At 33.9% G+C, this 17855-nt stretch overlaps 1 protein-coding gene and 1 pseudogene across 1 annotated transcript; one reads left to right on the forward strand and one right to left on the reverse strand.

The window, feature by feature from the left end:
- Positions 1-570: 570 nt before the first annotated feature.
- Positions 571-3510, reverse strand: LOC131658812 (disease resistance protein RPM1-like; annotated as a pseudogene).
- A 9064-nt stretch (positions 3511-12574) lies between these two features.
- LOC131662345 (disease resistance protein RPM1-like) lies at positions 12575-16062 on the forward strand. The gene is made up of 2 exons (XM_058932107.1): positions 12575-15526; positions 15730-16062. Exon 1 carries the CDS (start codon positions 12718-12720, stop codon positions 15517-15519), a length of 2802 nt encoding a protein of 933 aa, XP_058788090.1. The 5' UTR covers positions 12575-12717; the 3' UTR covers positions 15520-15526; positions 15730-16062.
- The last annotated feature ends 1793 nt before the right edge of the window (positions 16063-17855 follow it).

Consider the following 17855-nt stretch of genomic DNA (forward strand, 5'->3'; position numbering starts at 1 on the left):
CTCTTATTTGGATGAGTGAACAATAATTATACTCATGCCTATGGAAAACATTAGTACAAAAAATGTATAAGGAAGAAAAAGCAGACCTTTTTTTTTCTCATTGAGTATGATAAGGGCCAGTTTGTTTCAGCTTTCAAAAAATGGATTTTTTCTTTGTATTTTTGAAAATAGATTTTCTAAAACCGTTTTTCAAAATATTACAAGTTTTTTTATATTCGTTTTTTCTAAAATGAAACACTAATTTTGACATCTTGTAACATAAACATACATAATTGAAGACCAAAACTTAGTCAAAATCATAATTTTTTCAAAAAGTTGTATTTTAAAAATGATTTTTATGAAAATCTAGTTGAAATAGCTTCAAAATTAATTGATTTTTTGAAATTTTGATATCCAATTTTTTTTTTCATAAATAAATGTAATACCTAAAATCACATTTTAAGAATAACTATTCAAACAAAATTTTCATTTGAAGCTTTTATAAAAAGTTTCTTTGTAAAAATTTTTTTCACAAAATTTGGTAACACTATAAAAATCATTTTTAAAAAAAGCCAAAACAAACGGGCCCAATCATGCTTTCGATCTCCCTGGGTTTGGAATAACCCTTCCAACACGGTTAGTAATTTGTACAGTGGGAACATGCTCCATCATCCAATTCCAATCCTCAGTAGAAATACTTTGTATAAATTCTTCTTCCATTCTCAAAATAGATAGAACTTCAAGCTTCTCTAAGTGTTGGATGCCAATGGCTATATTCTTCAATGTGGGGAGTTCGTCTAACCGAAGTTTTTTCAGAGAAGGAAGTGCTCCTTTTTCGATTATAATATCTCTCAAATTATTTGAATAACCAATATGCAGTTCCTTTAGTTTCTGAAACCATCCATCTTCAAAATGCAAACATAGACCATCATAAGCATGGTGGTATACAGAGAGGGTCAACATTACGAAGCGTTTGTAGGGATGTCATCTCTCCAATACCATTCTTTAGTTCAATCAAAGAAATCTCATTGCTGATAAGATGTCTTAGCTTTCTAAGCTTGCTAATCTCTTTCGGCAACTGAAGGGTATCTCCAGTCCATACTTCTAAGGTCTCTAGGTTCTGGAGCATGCCAATGGATTTTAGGATTTTAAAGTCCCCAAAAAAATTGAACCTTAGGCTATGTTTGGGAGTTTGGAGGGGAAGGGAGGTGAGGGCTTTAGAAAATATGAAGAATTGAGTGAAAAGAATAAAAAGATTTTGGGTAGGAGGGTTTTGGAGGGTTTGATTTTATTCATAACACCAAAAACCCCATAAAATGGGGAACTCAAAAATTGTATTGAAGTAGGGTTTTGGAGAGTTTTGGAGGACTTCTATAAATTTTCAAAATATCTTTTAGGTTGTTATACTATTTTGAAAATTATAAATCTTGTAGTGATAATGACTCTTTTATCATTCTAAACAAATTCATTTTTTCAAAAAATGTCAAATATTTTTCTATATTTTTTTAAAAATTCGTTTTCGGAAGCCTTCCCCTTCCCTCCCCTCCAAACTCGCAAACATAGCCTTAAATACTTCAAATGGATCAAACTTCCAACCTTACGTGGAAGACGGGATATTTCCAAACAATCATAATCAAGAACCTTCAATAACCTGAATTTTGTAGGGATTCTCCCTAAAGAGGACGAAGTTGACTCACCAAAAATAAATAATGACCGAACATGCGACCTTTCAGTACGCGGAACTACATTATAAAAATTGGTCGTTGTTACAGATAAGCGTCGAGTTTTTCCACTTAAGATTGATTGTCCATCATCACTAATATACTTGCAAAAATTTAAATCTTCATTTTTTTCAAGGATCATATCTCGTATTAGATCATGAACACGACAAAATTTAACTTTACCATCAATTCTTAGCAAAAATACTTGCACCAAACTTCTATGGATCAACTCTATTAGATATCCTTCTGCAACTTCTTCCAAAGTCTTTCCCTTTTCCTCCTTCACAAACCCTTCGGCTATCCACTGTCGAATCACTCTCTTGGCTTTAACTTCAAAATCTTCTGGATATATTCCAAAATACAACAAACATGACTTAAGATAGTAAGGCAAATCATTGTAACTTAAACTTAAAATTTGTTTTATCCCAATTAAATGTGTATCTTTCTTTAGGTCCAAACTTAAGTTTTCTCTAAATTTCTGCCACACAAACACATTTTTCTCTCTTGAAGACAAAAGACCGCCAATGGAAACAATTGCCAATGGTAATCCCTTGCATTTTTCAACAATTTCATAAGCTATATCCTGGAGCTCTTTAGGACAACACCCACCAATCATAGTCAAATCCGAATACCTTTTTATTGAACAACTCCAAAGATTGTTCTTTAGTTAAAGGTTGCAATTCAAGCACTTCAACTAAAGAAGATCTTTTACAAGACACCACAACATCTAGGTTCCTTGTTGTTATCAATATCTTACTACCATTTTTATCATCAATTAAAGCAAATTCAATATCATCCCAAAAATGTACATTCCAAACATCATCAAACACGATAACGTACCTTTTTTGCTGCAAGTACTTTCTCACTTCTTCAATCAAAGACCCTCGATTCATTTGAGAAAAATTCCTAGTAGCATTGTCTCGTTTTTCTTTGTAAGACTTTATCAACATGTCCCTCAGCAACTCTTCAACATTATATGATTAAGAGACTGCTATCCATACACGACAATCGAAGTGTCTGATGACTTCGTTACTGTCAAAAACCTTCTTGGCAAGAGTGGTTTTTCCCTGTCCTCCCATTCCTACCACATATATGACAGTGCGCTCATCTCTTCCCTTTACCATCCAATCAATCAATTGTTTTCTTGGCACTTCAAAGCCTACAACTTCACATTCTTCAATGTAAAGAGCAGCCTCTCGAGGGTCGTACCATTTGGAATTTCGGCTATCTCTAAAACTGCTTGATCGTTGTTCTAAAGAAAGTTTGAAGCCATATCTTTCACTTCTTTCCTTGATCCCGCGAATATATGACTTAACGTCATGAATTTCAGACGCTATTTGATGACGAGGGATTATAGTTCTGATCTTATGGAATAAAGCTACACATCCTGCAACACGAGCCTGCTGTGCCACTTGGATCAAAGAATCATCCATGATATCTTCAATGCGAAAAGCCGCTTCCCTAACTTGTTTCACCCAAGTTTTGACTCCTTCATCAATGTTGTCTCCTTAAGTTGTTGCGGTTGCGGCTCTTTCATCAGCATCCTTAAGGAATGCTTGAATGCTCTCGAGTTCATCTTTAATGTCTTCAAAGTCCTTGTGAACACCTCTCAACAGTTTGGCTTCTTCCCTTAATAATGGGAGTAGTTGGTCAACAACTAAAGACACCGCCATTTCCGCCATTTGAGTTTAGCCCTGATTTTTTATGTTTTGTTATGTAAAGACTACACGGTTTGTTTTGCTTGAGACTTTGTTTGCATAATTTCTATTTTTATATAACAAGGGAATAATATAACTTTGGAGCAAGGTAACTTCTATCATGAAGAAAGGAATAAGGTAACTTCTATCATTAAATAGCAAAGGAATAAGACAAATTCTATCATTAAGTAACAAAGGAATAAGGTAACTTTTTTACCATGAAGAAAGGAATAACGTAACTTCCATCATGAAGTAACAAAGAAATTTGATTTTTGAGCTAAACATTAATAATTTTCTCCATTCAAATACAAACACTAACACTGAAAGGCCTTGATAAGTTGAAGTTCAACCGAAATAAAATAGAGGCATTAGAGATATCTAATTAGAAAAGTTCGATCAAACACTGTCGATTTGATGCCTCCAATACCATTGCAACTATTTGATTATCAACTAAAATATCCTTAAAACAGACTGCAACCTTAACACACATTTGATAAGAGTGCAACTATGCCCATTGCAGAAACTCACATGAAGGTAACACTACAAACATTTAAATTATGCTTGTGAATATTAGCATCAACCATTTATTCTTCATTCACTCTAAGAAATCAATAAGTCAAAAGAGCAAGAATGAAAACCAAAGCTTTCAGCAATCAACAGCACCCCCATATGTAACATTTAATCCCAAAGTCTCATTCAGGTATTTTCTTTTTGGGAATCATCGCGAGCCATACTTTGGGCCTCTGATGGAGGAATGTAACCATACTTCTTTCTCAGCGTATGTAAGACAAACTTATCGCGAGCCATGGTTTGGGCTCGTTGGGGTTCAACATTGACATAAGAAAGGTGCATTCCAACAACTAAAACAACAGCTCCAGAGAGGGAACATGCAATGGTCATTGCAAGTTTTTTGGGTGTTGAAGGGAAACACCCCACCATTACCACAATTACCTGTCAGGCTGTCACATAAAATAGTAAGAGATAACCTTCATAAGTTTCACCGCGATTATAATTGACATTGTCCACTGTGGGTGTGTATAGAGATTTTATAGATAGATAGATAGAGATTTTTTAGAATTTTTTTTCGTAAAAAAAATTTGTAAAAAATGAAAGAAAAAAAATAAAAGCATCCATTGTCTAATGGATAGGACAGAGGTCTTTCTAAACCTTTGGTATAAGTTCAAATTCTATTGGACGCAAATTTCTTACATATTGAATTCTTTACTGCAATTGCAAATATATTAGTTGAATTCTTTATTGCAATTGCATATATATTGATTGAATTCGTATATTTTTAAAAATATATTGTGAATTTCTTATCTTTATTATTCTTTTGTAAATACATTAAACTACCCACATTAAATGCATAAAGAACATGTTTCATATCAAATATTTCACCTTTACTTGAAGAACTTTGATTATAACTCAACTTGAAATGAGTAGCAAGAGGACTGCTTACTGCCTTAGAACTTTTCATTTTGAATCTTTGTATCACTCTTTCAATATTATGTTCTTGTGACATCTAAAGTTTCTTCTCCTTTCTGTCATGCATGATTCTAATGCCAAAAATTTGTTTAGCTGCTCTCATGTCTTTCATGGCAAATGACTCGCCCTACTGCTTCTTTAACCTGTCAATGTTAGAAATATTTTTCCCTACAATGAGCATATCATCAACATATAACAATAGGATAATTAATTCATCATTAGAAAATTTTCTAACAAAGGCGCAATGATCTGAAGTAGTATTCGGGTATCCTTGATCGCGTATAATAGACTCAAACTTCTTTTACCATTTCCTTGGAGTTTGATTTAACCCATATAATCTCTTTCTCAATCTACACACATGATTTCTTTTCTTTTTAACTTGAAAACCACTAGGTTTTTTCATGTAGATCTCTTCCTTCAAATCACCGTGAAGGAAAGTTATTTTCACATCCATTAGCTCAAACTCAACACAGTTCTAATTGATGACATTTTTACAACAAGTGAGAAAATCTCATTAAAGTCAATATCATTTCTTTGACGGAAACCTTTCACCACTAATCTAGCTTTATACCTTGGAGACTTAGAGTTGCTCCCATGTTTAATGTTATAAATCCACATGTGTTCCAAAGCCCTTTTACCTTTAAGCAACTTCACTAAATCATAAGTGTGATTATCATGCAATGATTTCATCTCATCATGCATTGCATCCAACTACTTTTGATTTTCATCACTTTTCATGGCCTCTTAAAAACACCCAGGTTCACCCTCATTAGTCAAGGTCACATACTCATCAAAATTATACCTTGTAGAATATTGTCTCTGCCTGTTAGACCTCCTGAGTTGAACTTGAGATGATTTTAGAGCTTCACCAAGATTCTCATTCTATGAAATATCATTCTCCCTTTTATAATCATTAGTTGGTATATTCACCTCATCTCCAAGTTGTTGATCATCAACATAATCACATGGCTCTCCATTTTGATCATCAGCAAGCATCTAAATTATGATTAGGTAACTGAACAGGATCAATATTAGACAAAATTATATCTTTCTTGAATGTAGTCTTATATACCTTATCAATATCTTCAATAGCTTGGTCTTCCATGAATACTACATCGCGACTTCAGATAAGCTTCTTCCCTACATTGTAACGTCTGTTTATTTTTCTTCAATTATTTAATTAATTATTTGTGAATTATTTGGTACAATTGTGGTTTATTTGTAAATTTGTGTAGAAACATGAGGGTGTGGCTAGACATTAGAGGTTATGATATTTTATTAGAAGTTAAATAATAATAATAATAATAATAATAATAATAATAATAATAATAGAATAAATGATTATATAATTAGTTGGCCTATGTAGTGTTAGCGTAAGGAATATGGGTTGGGGGGGGGGGAGTTGTTGTTAAGTCCATTAGTGAGATAGAAGTTAGTAAAGGGTTAACCAAAAATAAGAGAAAAAAAGAGAATTGGGAAGAAAAGTTAGAGAACATGAAATAGAGAGGTTATCATGAAATAGGAGAAGAGGCACAAGGAGGCTAGAGCAAGAATCTATTGGAAGAGTAGAGAATAACTAATCCAAGGTAAGGTTGGGTATGATGATTAGTAGATAGGACTGAGGTTTTGGTTCTATGTTGATATTCTTAGGTTTTGAATGGGAATTTCATATAATTGATTATTGTTGCATGTTTGATGACAATTTCTTGTTGCTATGTGTTGTATTGCTTCTATTTCATGAAATTTGGTCTTGTTGTCGGTTTTCGCAAAATTCCATGTTGACTGTAAATTCAGTGTCGAAAGTGACGTTGTACAATTGTGTTTTTATGATCCCAATAGATTTTATATGAATAGGGAAACATGAATATATCATTTTTTTCGTAAAACCAGACTGTCTATGATGGGTTTTTGGAAGGAAAAGTGGCTGGGACAATAGCGAACCCGTAGTAGAATTTTTTTGCATAATCGCTTGTTTACTTAGCGAGCCCTAAAAGAATTTTTTTTATATTTTGAAAAACTGAATTGGTCTTGGACAATAGTGATTTATCACGAGTTTTAGTGAATTTTCCTGAATTTACTGGAGTCGTTTGGATGGTCTTTGAGCAGAATTTTGATGAAAACCAAATACTTGAATTTTCTATGTTTATACATTGTAATGGATGATTGTTTGAGAAAGATATTTTTATCTTGTTTGCTAGCTGTTGTTTATGAGTGTATGTTGTGGCTTTGCGATGACGATGAAGTGATGACCTATATTGGCGTTTGTAGAAGGCTTATGCCTTATGGTTGCATAGTTGTATTGTTGCATGTCGAAGTCGCATACATTGCATTGTTGAGGGCTTATGCTCTGTTGTTGGCCTGAATTGGAGAATCGTTGAAGGCTTATGCCTTGTTGCTGCCTCTATATATTGGCATTATGTTGAGGGGTTATGTCTTTTATCTACCACATGCATTTTAGTCGGTGTTGGTCTCATTGCATTTTATAACCAATGATGTGATGTTGAGTTGTTTGTTGTTGAATACTTGTATATTACTTGTTGATGGATGATGATGGTGATTTTGTGAAGTTGACAATGATGATTTAAAGTTGGTGAAATGTGTATGACTTTATTCTTCATATACTTATTATCATACATTTCTTTATATTGATATGATATCTCACCCCTTCTATTTGAATGTTACCCTTATGTTGGAACACGCAGGTGAGAAGTGAAGGATGTTTACTTTCAGTTAGTTCGAGTCGGCGTCGTTGCTCTGATACGTAACACTAGGGGGATGAATGCTAATTTGTTTTCTTTGTTGGATTTTGAATAACTGTTAAGGCCTTATCAAATATTGATGTTGGTAATTGTTGAATTAAGTTATCATGTTGGTTTTTAATTGAATTATGAATATTTCCGCTACGTAATAAAAGATGTTTTGAAGATTATGTTTTGTTCATCGGTTCATCCGACTTAAATGTGTTATGTATCCGTAAATAATTGCGAGCAAATGTTTATGTTTTTGAAGAATGTGACATCCTAGTTTTGTGATGGCATGTTTTAAATGAAATTTTGCACTCTGATTTTATTATTATTCACCGGGGTAAATTATGGTGTTACATACATGATCATACAACTTGTAACCAAACTCATCTTGCACATAGCCGATAAAGATACATTTTTTTGACTTTGCATCCAACTTAGATATTTCATCCTTTGGAATATGCACAAAATCCTTACAACCAAAGACTCTCAAATAATGATACTTTACATTCTTTCTAAACTAAAATTTGTCTGGAACTTCACTATTCAAAGAAATAGTAAGATTGAGATTAAGAACATACATCCTCGTGTAAAGTGCCTCACCCCAATAATGATTCATCCTCTCTGTTAAACCATTAAATTGAGGAGTTTTAGAAGGAGTTTGTTCAAGTGCAATACCATATGTTGCTTGCAAAGCATCAAATGGTCCACAATACTCACCATCATTATCAAAACGAACACATTTCGGCTTCTCGTCTATCTGCCTCTCTACCATATCATGGAATTCTTTGAATTCTATAACACCTGGTCTTTTTTCTTCAAGGCATAAGCCCTTAGTTTCCTAGAACAATCATTAATAAAGGTAACAAAATAAAGTGCACCACTAAAGGATTATACATTTAATGGACCACAAACATCAGAATGTAACAATTGAAGCAACTTTGACTTCCTTGAGGGAGGATGTCTCTTGAAAGATACTCTAGTCTATTTACTAGCCATGCAATGAGAACACTTCTTCAAATCTGCATTCTTAAATCATGGAAGAACACCCTTTTTAGCAAAAACATTCAACCCTTTTCATTAATATGACTAAGTCTTCGGTGCCACAAAGATGCTTCTATGTCGATAGCATTCACACTGTCCCTAAAAACTGATCGGCCACAAGTTCTACATACTTTCCATTAATTATTTGGCAAAAAAATATGTAATTTCGGTAACACTATAGTTTATCTTTTTATCGTTTTGATTAAGTTATTTCATCTTTTGCAAACTTGTCTTTGTTTGGTTTTTATTAGAATTAGATGCTTTTGAGACCTTGTTTTGGTAGTGTTTTGTGATTTCAGATGCAAGAGAAGAACTCCAAAAGAATTAGCACAAGAGCGGAAGAATTATGAAGCCTTAGAAAAAAGTATGAAAAAAAGCGAAGAAGGAGCGCACGGAAAGAAGCAGACACGGGCTCTCGTGTCAAATTGGCAGCAGCTACACATTTTAAAGAAACTTGGCAGAAGCTGACTCGGGCACCCGTGTCAAATGACACGGCCGTGTTAGCTGAAACTCTAAATATTTTGGCTTTTTGAATATTTCAATTTCCTGATTCATAAAGGGCGTTTTAGGCATCTTACATCGCTATTGAATGACCTATCACTATTTAAATCTAGTTTTTGGAAAGCATTGGGTATCTTGGATCATATTGAAGAGTTTTGACAAGAGAATAAGAACGAAGAACGGATTCGGAGAACGGAGATCTTCAAGGGAAAATTGCAATTGAAGATCAAAGAAGTCCATATTTGTTGTAATTTCTATCATCTCTTTTATTAATTCTTTAAATATTATGAGTAGCTAAACCCCCCCAATACTAGGGGGTGTCCCTGAATTGCTTTTGTGATGAACCCTATTTCCATATTTCTATGTTATTGAAGTTTCTATGAGTTTACTTTATTGTGCAAATTTCTTAATGCTTTTACTATCGGAAAAATAGTTCTTGATCTATGGTTGAGATTTAGGTCGGACAAACCAACTCAATGCATTTTGCACAATAATACTACGGTGAAATCACTTGGGAATGAGGATTCAACCATAGTATCCGTTTAATTCTGGATCAAAACAATAAGATGCTTGATGTTAACTCTAATAGCTAAGGAATTAGGATTAAAGATAATCATCAAAGGTTTTCAGTTAAGGAATTAATGAAAACATTCGTGAGATTTGGTAGTAAACCATCCTAAAAATATTTCCTAAAATATGGCGTAAATTTTGTTACAAGGCAATTCAAACACCTAACCCTAGCACGCTTTCTCATACATTCAAAAACTTTATCTTACGCTTTTCTTTAATTTGTTATAATTCAGTTTTATTTCCAAACAAACACAAAAAACCCCATATTCTTTTGTTCAAATGAATCGTTATGATAACTTATATTTTCTACGCAGTCCGCGAGATCGATACTTGGGATTAATCATATTATTACTACATCAGTAAAAATAGTACACTTGCTATTTTCCGATCAACAACCAAATCTTTTGTCCAATACAGTTTAGAAAGCTTATCCCCTTTAGCCAAAACTATGTTACCTTTGTAGAGTTTTCACTTTCCAGAATCAAAGTGATTGTCATAACCACAATCATCAAGCATATGCATATAGATCAAATTAAAGCGGACATCTGGAGCATGGTTGACACCTATAAGAAACAATTGAATTCCCATTTTGGTTTGCAATATAACATCACCAACACCAATTACCTTAGATACATAGTCATTACCGATCTTCAATACTCCAAAGTCCCCAGAAGTATAAGACGTGAAGAAATCCTTCCTTGATGTAACATGCAATGTAGCACCATTGTCAAATATCCACATGCTCTTGTCAGGTACGAGATTAACAGACTCATGATCATGCAAAATAACAAGATCATTACATGTAGCAGTAGTAACACGATAACAATCGTGATCTTCATAATCCTTTGTTTAAACTTACATTTCTTGCCTTTGTTATCCCTTTTCCACTGATAAAAATACTTTTGTACGTGTCATGCTTTGTGACAATAATGGCATTCAAGATTCTTGTATCGTGGCTTAGACTTACTTCTACATTCTTTCTACCATCCCAGTTCCTTTTTCTGACTTCTCCCCTATTTTCAGGGACAAGTACCTCAGATTGAGATGAAGTACTTTGTGATTTGGGGGTCTTTGCACAAGAACTTGCGATTTGGATTCATCCGAGTGAAAACTTTGAAGAAAGGGGTTTCTGTCAAACAATTAACAGTAACTGGAGGATCAAATTGGGTTTTTGTGACAAGATCTTGCAATTGAGATTCAGCCGAGTGAAAGCTTTAAAGAAAGGAGTTTCTATCAAATAAGTAGAGATAACCTGAGGATCAAATTGAAGATCTCGGGACACTTGATCTAACTTAAAATCAAGGGAAGAGAAGAAGATAGATTTAACATCAAATTTGGGATTTAGGGGTTTGAACTTTTATTTCTCTCTTGTAAACAATTTCTTGCAAAGAATTATTGAATATCTCAATTCCATTGGAATTGAGAGCATGCGTACCCATAGCGAGGCCGATTTGGGAACTGCCTAAACAAATCCTTGTGTGTGTATGTCTCTCTCTCTCTCTCTCTCTCTCTCTCTCTCACACACACACACACACACACACACACACACACACTCTTTATAATTCGATAATTCATTTAGTGTGCAATTTCGTATACTGATAATTCTGTTTATGTTGAAGTATTTCGAACTGTTTTGTTAATATAATTGCAATCTAAACAATTGCAATTGATTTTTCATATCATGAACTCAAAGAAAAATTAACTTAGTGTTTATTACACACCCAATGTTTGATAAATTGTCTTAGTCATTTTTCATTTGATATTTCATTGGAGACAATTATCAAAGTGTAAAAGTATTCAAATTTATTTTTACAATAACATATTGATTTGTTTTCTAATTATTTGTGGTACGTTAATATCATAACATTACGGTTTAATACACATATCTTATTCTTTCAATAACGATTCGGGATAGACGAGTGTCGATCTAGAATTGCTCTGCTTTCCATAGAAAATATATTTAAAACAAAATTTTAATTAGAAAATTTTATTAGGGATCTATTCACCCCTCTAAATCATTGCCTTTCGTCTAACAAGTCGTTCTAAGTTTCTCTTGATTGCTTGTGCCAGATGATATTTGTTTCATATCATATGGTGAGCACCGTGAGACATGGCCCTTGGAGATTATATCCTTGTGCTCTAGATGTGTTGCTAGTATGTCAAACCATGTCATAGATGTGTTTCCAGTATGTCACCGTATTGTGGCCATTGAGAAAGAGGTTATTGCTAGAGGATAGTTTAAGTAAGGAACTATTCATATTGCCACCCTGCAAGCCATTTAAGAGAGGCACAACATGCATTACAGTATAGGATGTCGAAGAGGAACACATGCATAAGATACACGCAATAGTTGTTTTTTACTTTGGATTTTGATATTAACATTTTGAAATTTTGTATTATGGTATGTTATTTTATGAACATTGATGTATGGTTTATCAATATTTTGTTTGAATATTTGATCTTATTATTGAATAAAAGTGTGTATGATTTATTATAAGATTTATTTACAAAAGGCTTATAGTGTAGGGTTCATTAAGAAATATAAAATTTCCTCGAACTTACTGTTTAGGTGTGGAGAAACTGTCCATGAGTTTGTCCAAATTTTAAAATTTGGACTCACCCATGTGTTTTGAAATAAACACTCATTAATGAGTGAATAAACTGCCCAAGGGTTTGTCCGGACTCATTCCATTGTAAGATTTACTTTCAAATTTATATTTGTTTAGACCTCTCATTTAAACGGTGCAAGTTGCTAGAATGATGATAATACATCTTAAAATATCTATATGTATTTTTTTTTTTTATAAAAGAGACCAAAGAAATCTATTTTTTATATAACAAGACGAGGTACTTGTTTGTTACCTTATCCACAAGACATGGTTTATAGATTCCCATTTATTCATGATAGTAATACAAACTTTGTAGTAGTACGTACATCTTCATCTCACAAAACACAATAATCAGCTCTCAACTCATATGGCGGAAATCGCTGTGTCATTAGTTATTGATCAACTACTTCCACTCTTAACGAAAGAAGTCAAGCTGTTGAGAGGTATTCACAAGGAGTTTGCAGACATTAAAGATGAACTTGAATGTATTCAAGCATTTCTTAAGGATGCTGATAAAAAAGCTTCAACAACTGAAGGAGTCAAAACTTGGGTGAAGCAAGTTAGGGAAGCAGCTTTTCGCATTGAAGATGTCATTGATGAGTATATGATCCAGCTGAAGGTGGAACAACAACCTCGTGTTTCTCGATGTGTACCTATATTCCAAAAGATTGCTCACTTACTCAAGAAAATTGTCGCTCGCCATCAAATACAGTCCGAGATTCAAGCGATTAAGTTATCTATTCGTGAGATCAAGAAAAGAAGTGAAAGATATGGCTTCCAACGTTCTCTTGAACAAGGATCAAGCAGTTATAGAAGAATTCGGACTGCCAAATGGCATGACCCTCGATTGGGTGCTCTTTACATTGAAGAATCTGAATTTGTGGGCTTTGAAGAGCCAAGGAAAAGATTGATTGATTGGATGGTAAAGGGAAGGGATGAGCGCACTGTAGTTTCTGTGGTAGGAATGGGTGGCCAAGGAAAAACCACTCTTGCCAAGAAAGTTTTTGACAGCCAAGATGTCGTCAGACACTTTGATTGTCGTGTATGGATCACAGTCTCTCAATCATATAATGCTGAAGACTTATTGAGGGAGATGTTGGTAAAGATTTGCAAAGAAAAAGGAGACAATACTCATAGGGATATTTCTCAAATGGATCGAGCGTCATTGACAGAAGAAGGAGACAATGCTCCTAGGGATATTTCTCAAATGGATCGAGCGTCATTGACCAATGAAGTGCGAAAGTACTTGCAGCAAAAGAGGTATGTTGTCATGTTTGATGATGTTTGGGATGTACATTTTTGGGATGATATTGAATTTGCTGCAATTGATAATAAAAGAGGAAGTAGGATATTTATCACAACAAGAAACCTAGATGTTGTGATGTCTTGTAAAAAATCTTCTTTTGTTGAATTGCTTGAGTTGCAACCTTTAACTCATGAACAATCTTTGGAGTTGTTCAATAAGAAGGCATTCCAATTTGACGATGGTGGATGTTGTCCAGAAGAGCTCAGTGATATAGCTAATGAAATTGTTCAAAAATGCAAGGGGTTACCACTAGCAATTGTTGCCATTGGTGGTCTTCTGTCTACACGAGACAAAAATGTGTCTGAGTGGCAGAGATTTAGAGAAAACCTAAGTTTCGAGTTAAAGAAAGATACACATTTAATTGGGATAAACAAAATTTTAGGTTTAAGTTATGATGATTTGCCTTATTATCTCAAGCCATGTTTGTTGTATTTTGGAATATATCCAGAAGATTATTTAGTTAGATCAAAGAGAGTGATTCGACAATGGATAGCTGAAGGGTTTGTGAAGGAGGAAAGTGGGAAGACTTTGGAAGAAGTTGCACAAGGGTATTTAACAGAGTTGATCCATAGAAGCTTGGTGCAAGTATCCTCGCTTAGAATTGATGGTAAGGTTAAGCGTTGTCGTGTTCATGATCTAATACACGATATGATCCTTGAAAAAAATGAGGATTTAAACTTTTGCAAGCATGTTAGTGATGATGGACAGTCAAACTTAAGTGGAATTGTACGACGCTTATTAGTGACTACCGAATTAAGAGCGGGTCTTGATGATTTAAATTTGCATATTGAAAGGTCGCATGTTCGGTCATTGTTTTTTTTTAAAAATGATGTATCAGCTTCTACGGATTCTTGGATAATCCCTATAAAATTCAGGTTGTTGAAGGTTCTTGATCCTGAAGGTATGCCATATCTCCATCCGTTTCCTGAGTTTGGAAATTTGATCCATTTGAAGTATTTACACCTCGAATTAAGAGGGGTTACAGAACTTTCCAAATCCATTGGCATGCTCCAGAACCTAGAGACCTTAGAAGTAAGAGTTACAGGTACCGTATTTTCCCTTGTTTTGCCAAAAGAGATTAGCAAGCTTAGAAAGCTAAGACATCTTATCGGCGATAAAATGTGTTTTGAAGAACTACAGAATGGTATTGGAGAGATGACTTCTCTACAAACTCTACGAAATGCTATTACTATAGGGTTTAGAGTAGCAGAAGTAATTAAAGGGTTAGGAAAGCTGAAACAGATGAGGGATTTGGGATTGATTAATGTTCATCCAGACAATGAAAGCATACTATCTTCTTCAATCAATGATATGCGGCACTTGGAGAAACTATATGTTTCCTCATCATATTTTGGCGTCCATCTGAATTTGATTTCTCCGCCAACTATGCTTCAAAAAGTTACACTAGAAGGGTGTTTACAGAAGTTGCCAAAGTGGATTCCAGAGCTTCAAAATCTTGTTGTGTTGAGTTTGGTGGCGTCCGTTTTAACTGAAGATCCAATGCAATCCCTAAAACGTTTGCAACACTTGTTGTCCCTCTCTTTAGTCAGTAATGCTTATGTAGGTGTATGTTTGCATTTTGAAGACGGAGGGTTTCAGAAACTAAAGGAGCTGTATGTTGAAGATTTAGATGAATTGAGAGATATTATTATCGACAAAGCAGCGCTTCCTTCTCTGAAAAAGCTTCAGTTACGCACACTCCCCAAACTTGAGAATTTACCGAAAGGAATCCTACACCTAGAGAAGCTTGAAGTTCTCAATATTCGGGATCACTATGATGGTGAGCGGAATACTTATACTGAGGATTTGAGTTGGATCACAGAGCATATGCCCACTGTTAAAATCAATTATAATGTTACTTAAGTCCAAGGTGAGCTTTTTCTTCCTAAACTTATTAATAATACTTATTGTTTTCCATAAGCATGAGAATAGTTATTGTTCATTAATCCAAATACAATCTTACTTTTCTCCTGTTGCATGATTTATTATTTTAACTCAGCATCACCAAATATGAATACTATTTTTTATCCTCAAAGGCAATCAATAGTGATAAATTTTCCTGTGATTTGGTAGGTGTTGGGCTTCAATTTCAAATGCAATGGCAATTCAGACTCTCCAGAGACTTTTACTGCAACATTTTGGGACTTATGTTCTTTAATAATATTAATGATAATGGTGTATGAAACCTCTAAATTATGGATTGGCTTAATTCTTGAGTTGTTTGTGTATTGTAATTGTTATTTTCAAGCATTTTAAGACCTTATTTTTCGGTTGATTTCCTTTCTTCATTTCTGCTTTCATCAATGGTGTATAATGATTGTTGCGAGATATTTTGCTTTTGGTTTAAGATTTGAGTTGTATGTGATGTATTATGTATGCAATATAGTACGAGAGCCTTCCTTTCAATGATTGTTAAATTTTTGTTTTTTTGTGTTTTCGTTTTTCTAGCTTATTCAAAAACTCAGTTACATTTCTAAATGAAATGTGTTAAGAGTGGAAGAAAATGTTCAAGACTTTATTAAAAAATAGTTTATAATTATGTATCATTCAGTAAGTGTTGCCTTTTACTAGCATTTTAAGACATTATTTTTCTCTTAATTTTTCTGTTGATATCCATAGAATGTATCACTGACTTCATTACTGTGTTCAAATTAGAAATGATGGTAAAGCTAAAGCGTGTCGTGTTCATGATCTAATACACTATATGATACTTGGAAAGTTTGAGGATTTTGAGAATCTAATAGTTTGTTAAAATAAATTAAATATTTTATTAGCTAAATTATGCAGTAAAATATTATGTTAACAGTAAATTAGTCAAATTAAAATAAGATTAATTGACTCTTGTCATATAAAGACTCTTGTGTCTACTTTATGAATAAAATATATTGAAATTATTCTCTGAAAATTTTTATATGGTATCATAGCTAAAACAAACTTCCTCTGTACAATATATGAATCAGTTCTTGTTGATATTCTTGAATAATTCTGATGGCTTGTTTCGAGAATAATAAATTGAAGAAACCCAATTCTCCATCTGCAATTCATATACATGAAGCTCTCTCCTCAGATTTGACAACAGTAACTATGTCGAGTGGTCGTTCAATGTGCAAACAAGATAAGAGGTTAAAAACTTGGGTTATGTCACTGGAACAAAGGTTGCACCAAAAGACAAGAAATCAAGAATATGGAACACGTGAAGATGAAAACTGCTTGATCAAAATAAATTTGGGATACCATTAAGGAGACATACTCCATGACTAAAAGAAACTAGATTCCTTTTTACGAGAAAGGAAATTTAGGAAACCATTAAGAAGATATACTCAGTCGACCAAGATGCTTCAAGAGCATATCAATTATATCTCGAGGTAATTTCTACTTAGGGATGTCAACTTATCTCCGTTAGCGGGATCTCTGTGGGAATTCCCCGTTTGAGGTCCCAAAGACGGGAACTTTTCCTCCGCGGAGACAGGGACGAGGAACAAAGTCTCTCCGAATGCACTTCGGAGACGGGATTGGCGTTAATATCCCCCGCCCCGTCTAAAATAGTATAATGTCCTTAATTTATAGATAATTTTAAATTATTATGTAAATTTATTTGTCATTTCATATAATTAATCTTATACACAAATTTAAAATATATATGCATTGTTAGTAAAAGAACGAGATCTAAATGATTATTTCAAATTTTTTTATTTGAAATTTTGGTGGTCATGACACTCAATATTATAGATTAAATATTGTTAAAATAATATATTTATCATAAAAGAATAATTTCTAAATTTCTTGTGGTTAGTTTTTGAAACTTTTACTATTAATTTAGTTTAAAATAATAAATAAATAAAATCAAGTTTATGGATCTCTGCATGAACCTTGGGGATCCGTAGGGACCCGCAGGGACGGGGGACAAAATCCGCTGGGATACGAAGCGGGGATGGAGAATAGATTCGAAGGCGGGGATGGAGAATAGATTCGAAGGCGAAGATTGTGATGGGAATGTATCCCTCGCCCCCGCCCCCGCCCCATTGACATCCTTACTCAACAAATTGAGCTTTCTAGATGTCACCCCCAAATTATACAATGCCACCCCTATAGCGGTGAAATTTGTGAGACTAAAGTCATTGAATTGACTTAGCTCATATGTTTTAAACAGAGTCGCCACCGCGCTTTATTGTTTCCAAAGGAAATGGGAGAAAGCGCGA

This window comes from Vicia villosa, linkage group LG3 (genome assembly GCF_029867415.1).
Source record: "Vicia villosa cultivar HV-30 ecotype Madison, WI linkage group LG3, Vvil1.0, whole genome shotgun sequence".
Classification (NCBI taxonomy): Eukaryota; Viridiplantae; Streptophyta; class Magnoliopsida; order Fabales; family Fabaceae; genus Vicia; species Vicia villosa.

Bases quoted from the DNA above. Each gene is read 5' to 3' on its own strand.
- LOC131662345 (XM_058932107.1), top strand. From the start codon at position 12,718: ATGGCGGAAATCGCTGTGTCATTAGTTATTGATCAACTACTTCCACTC.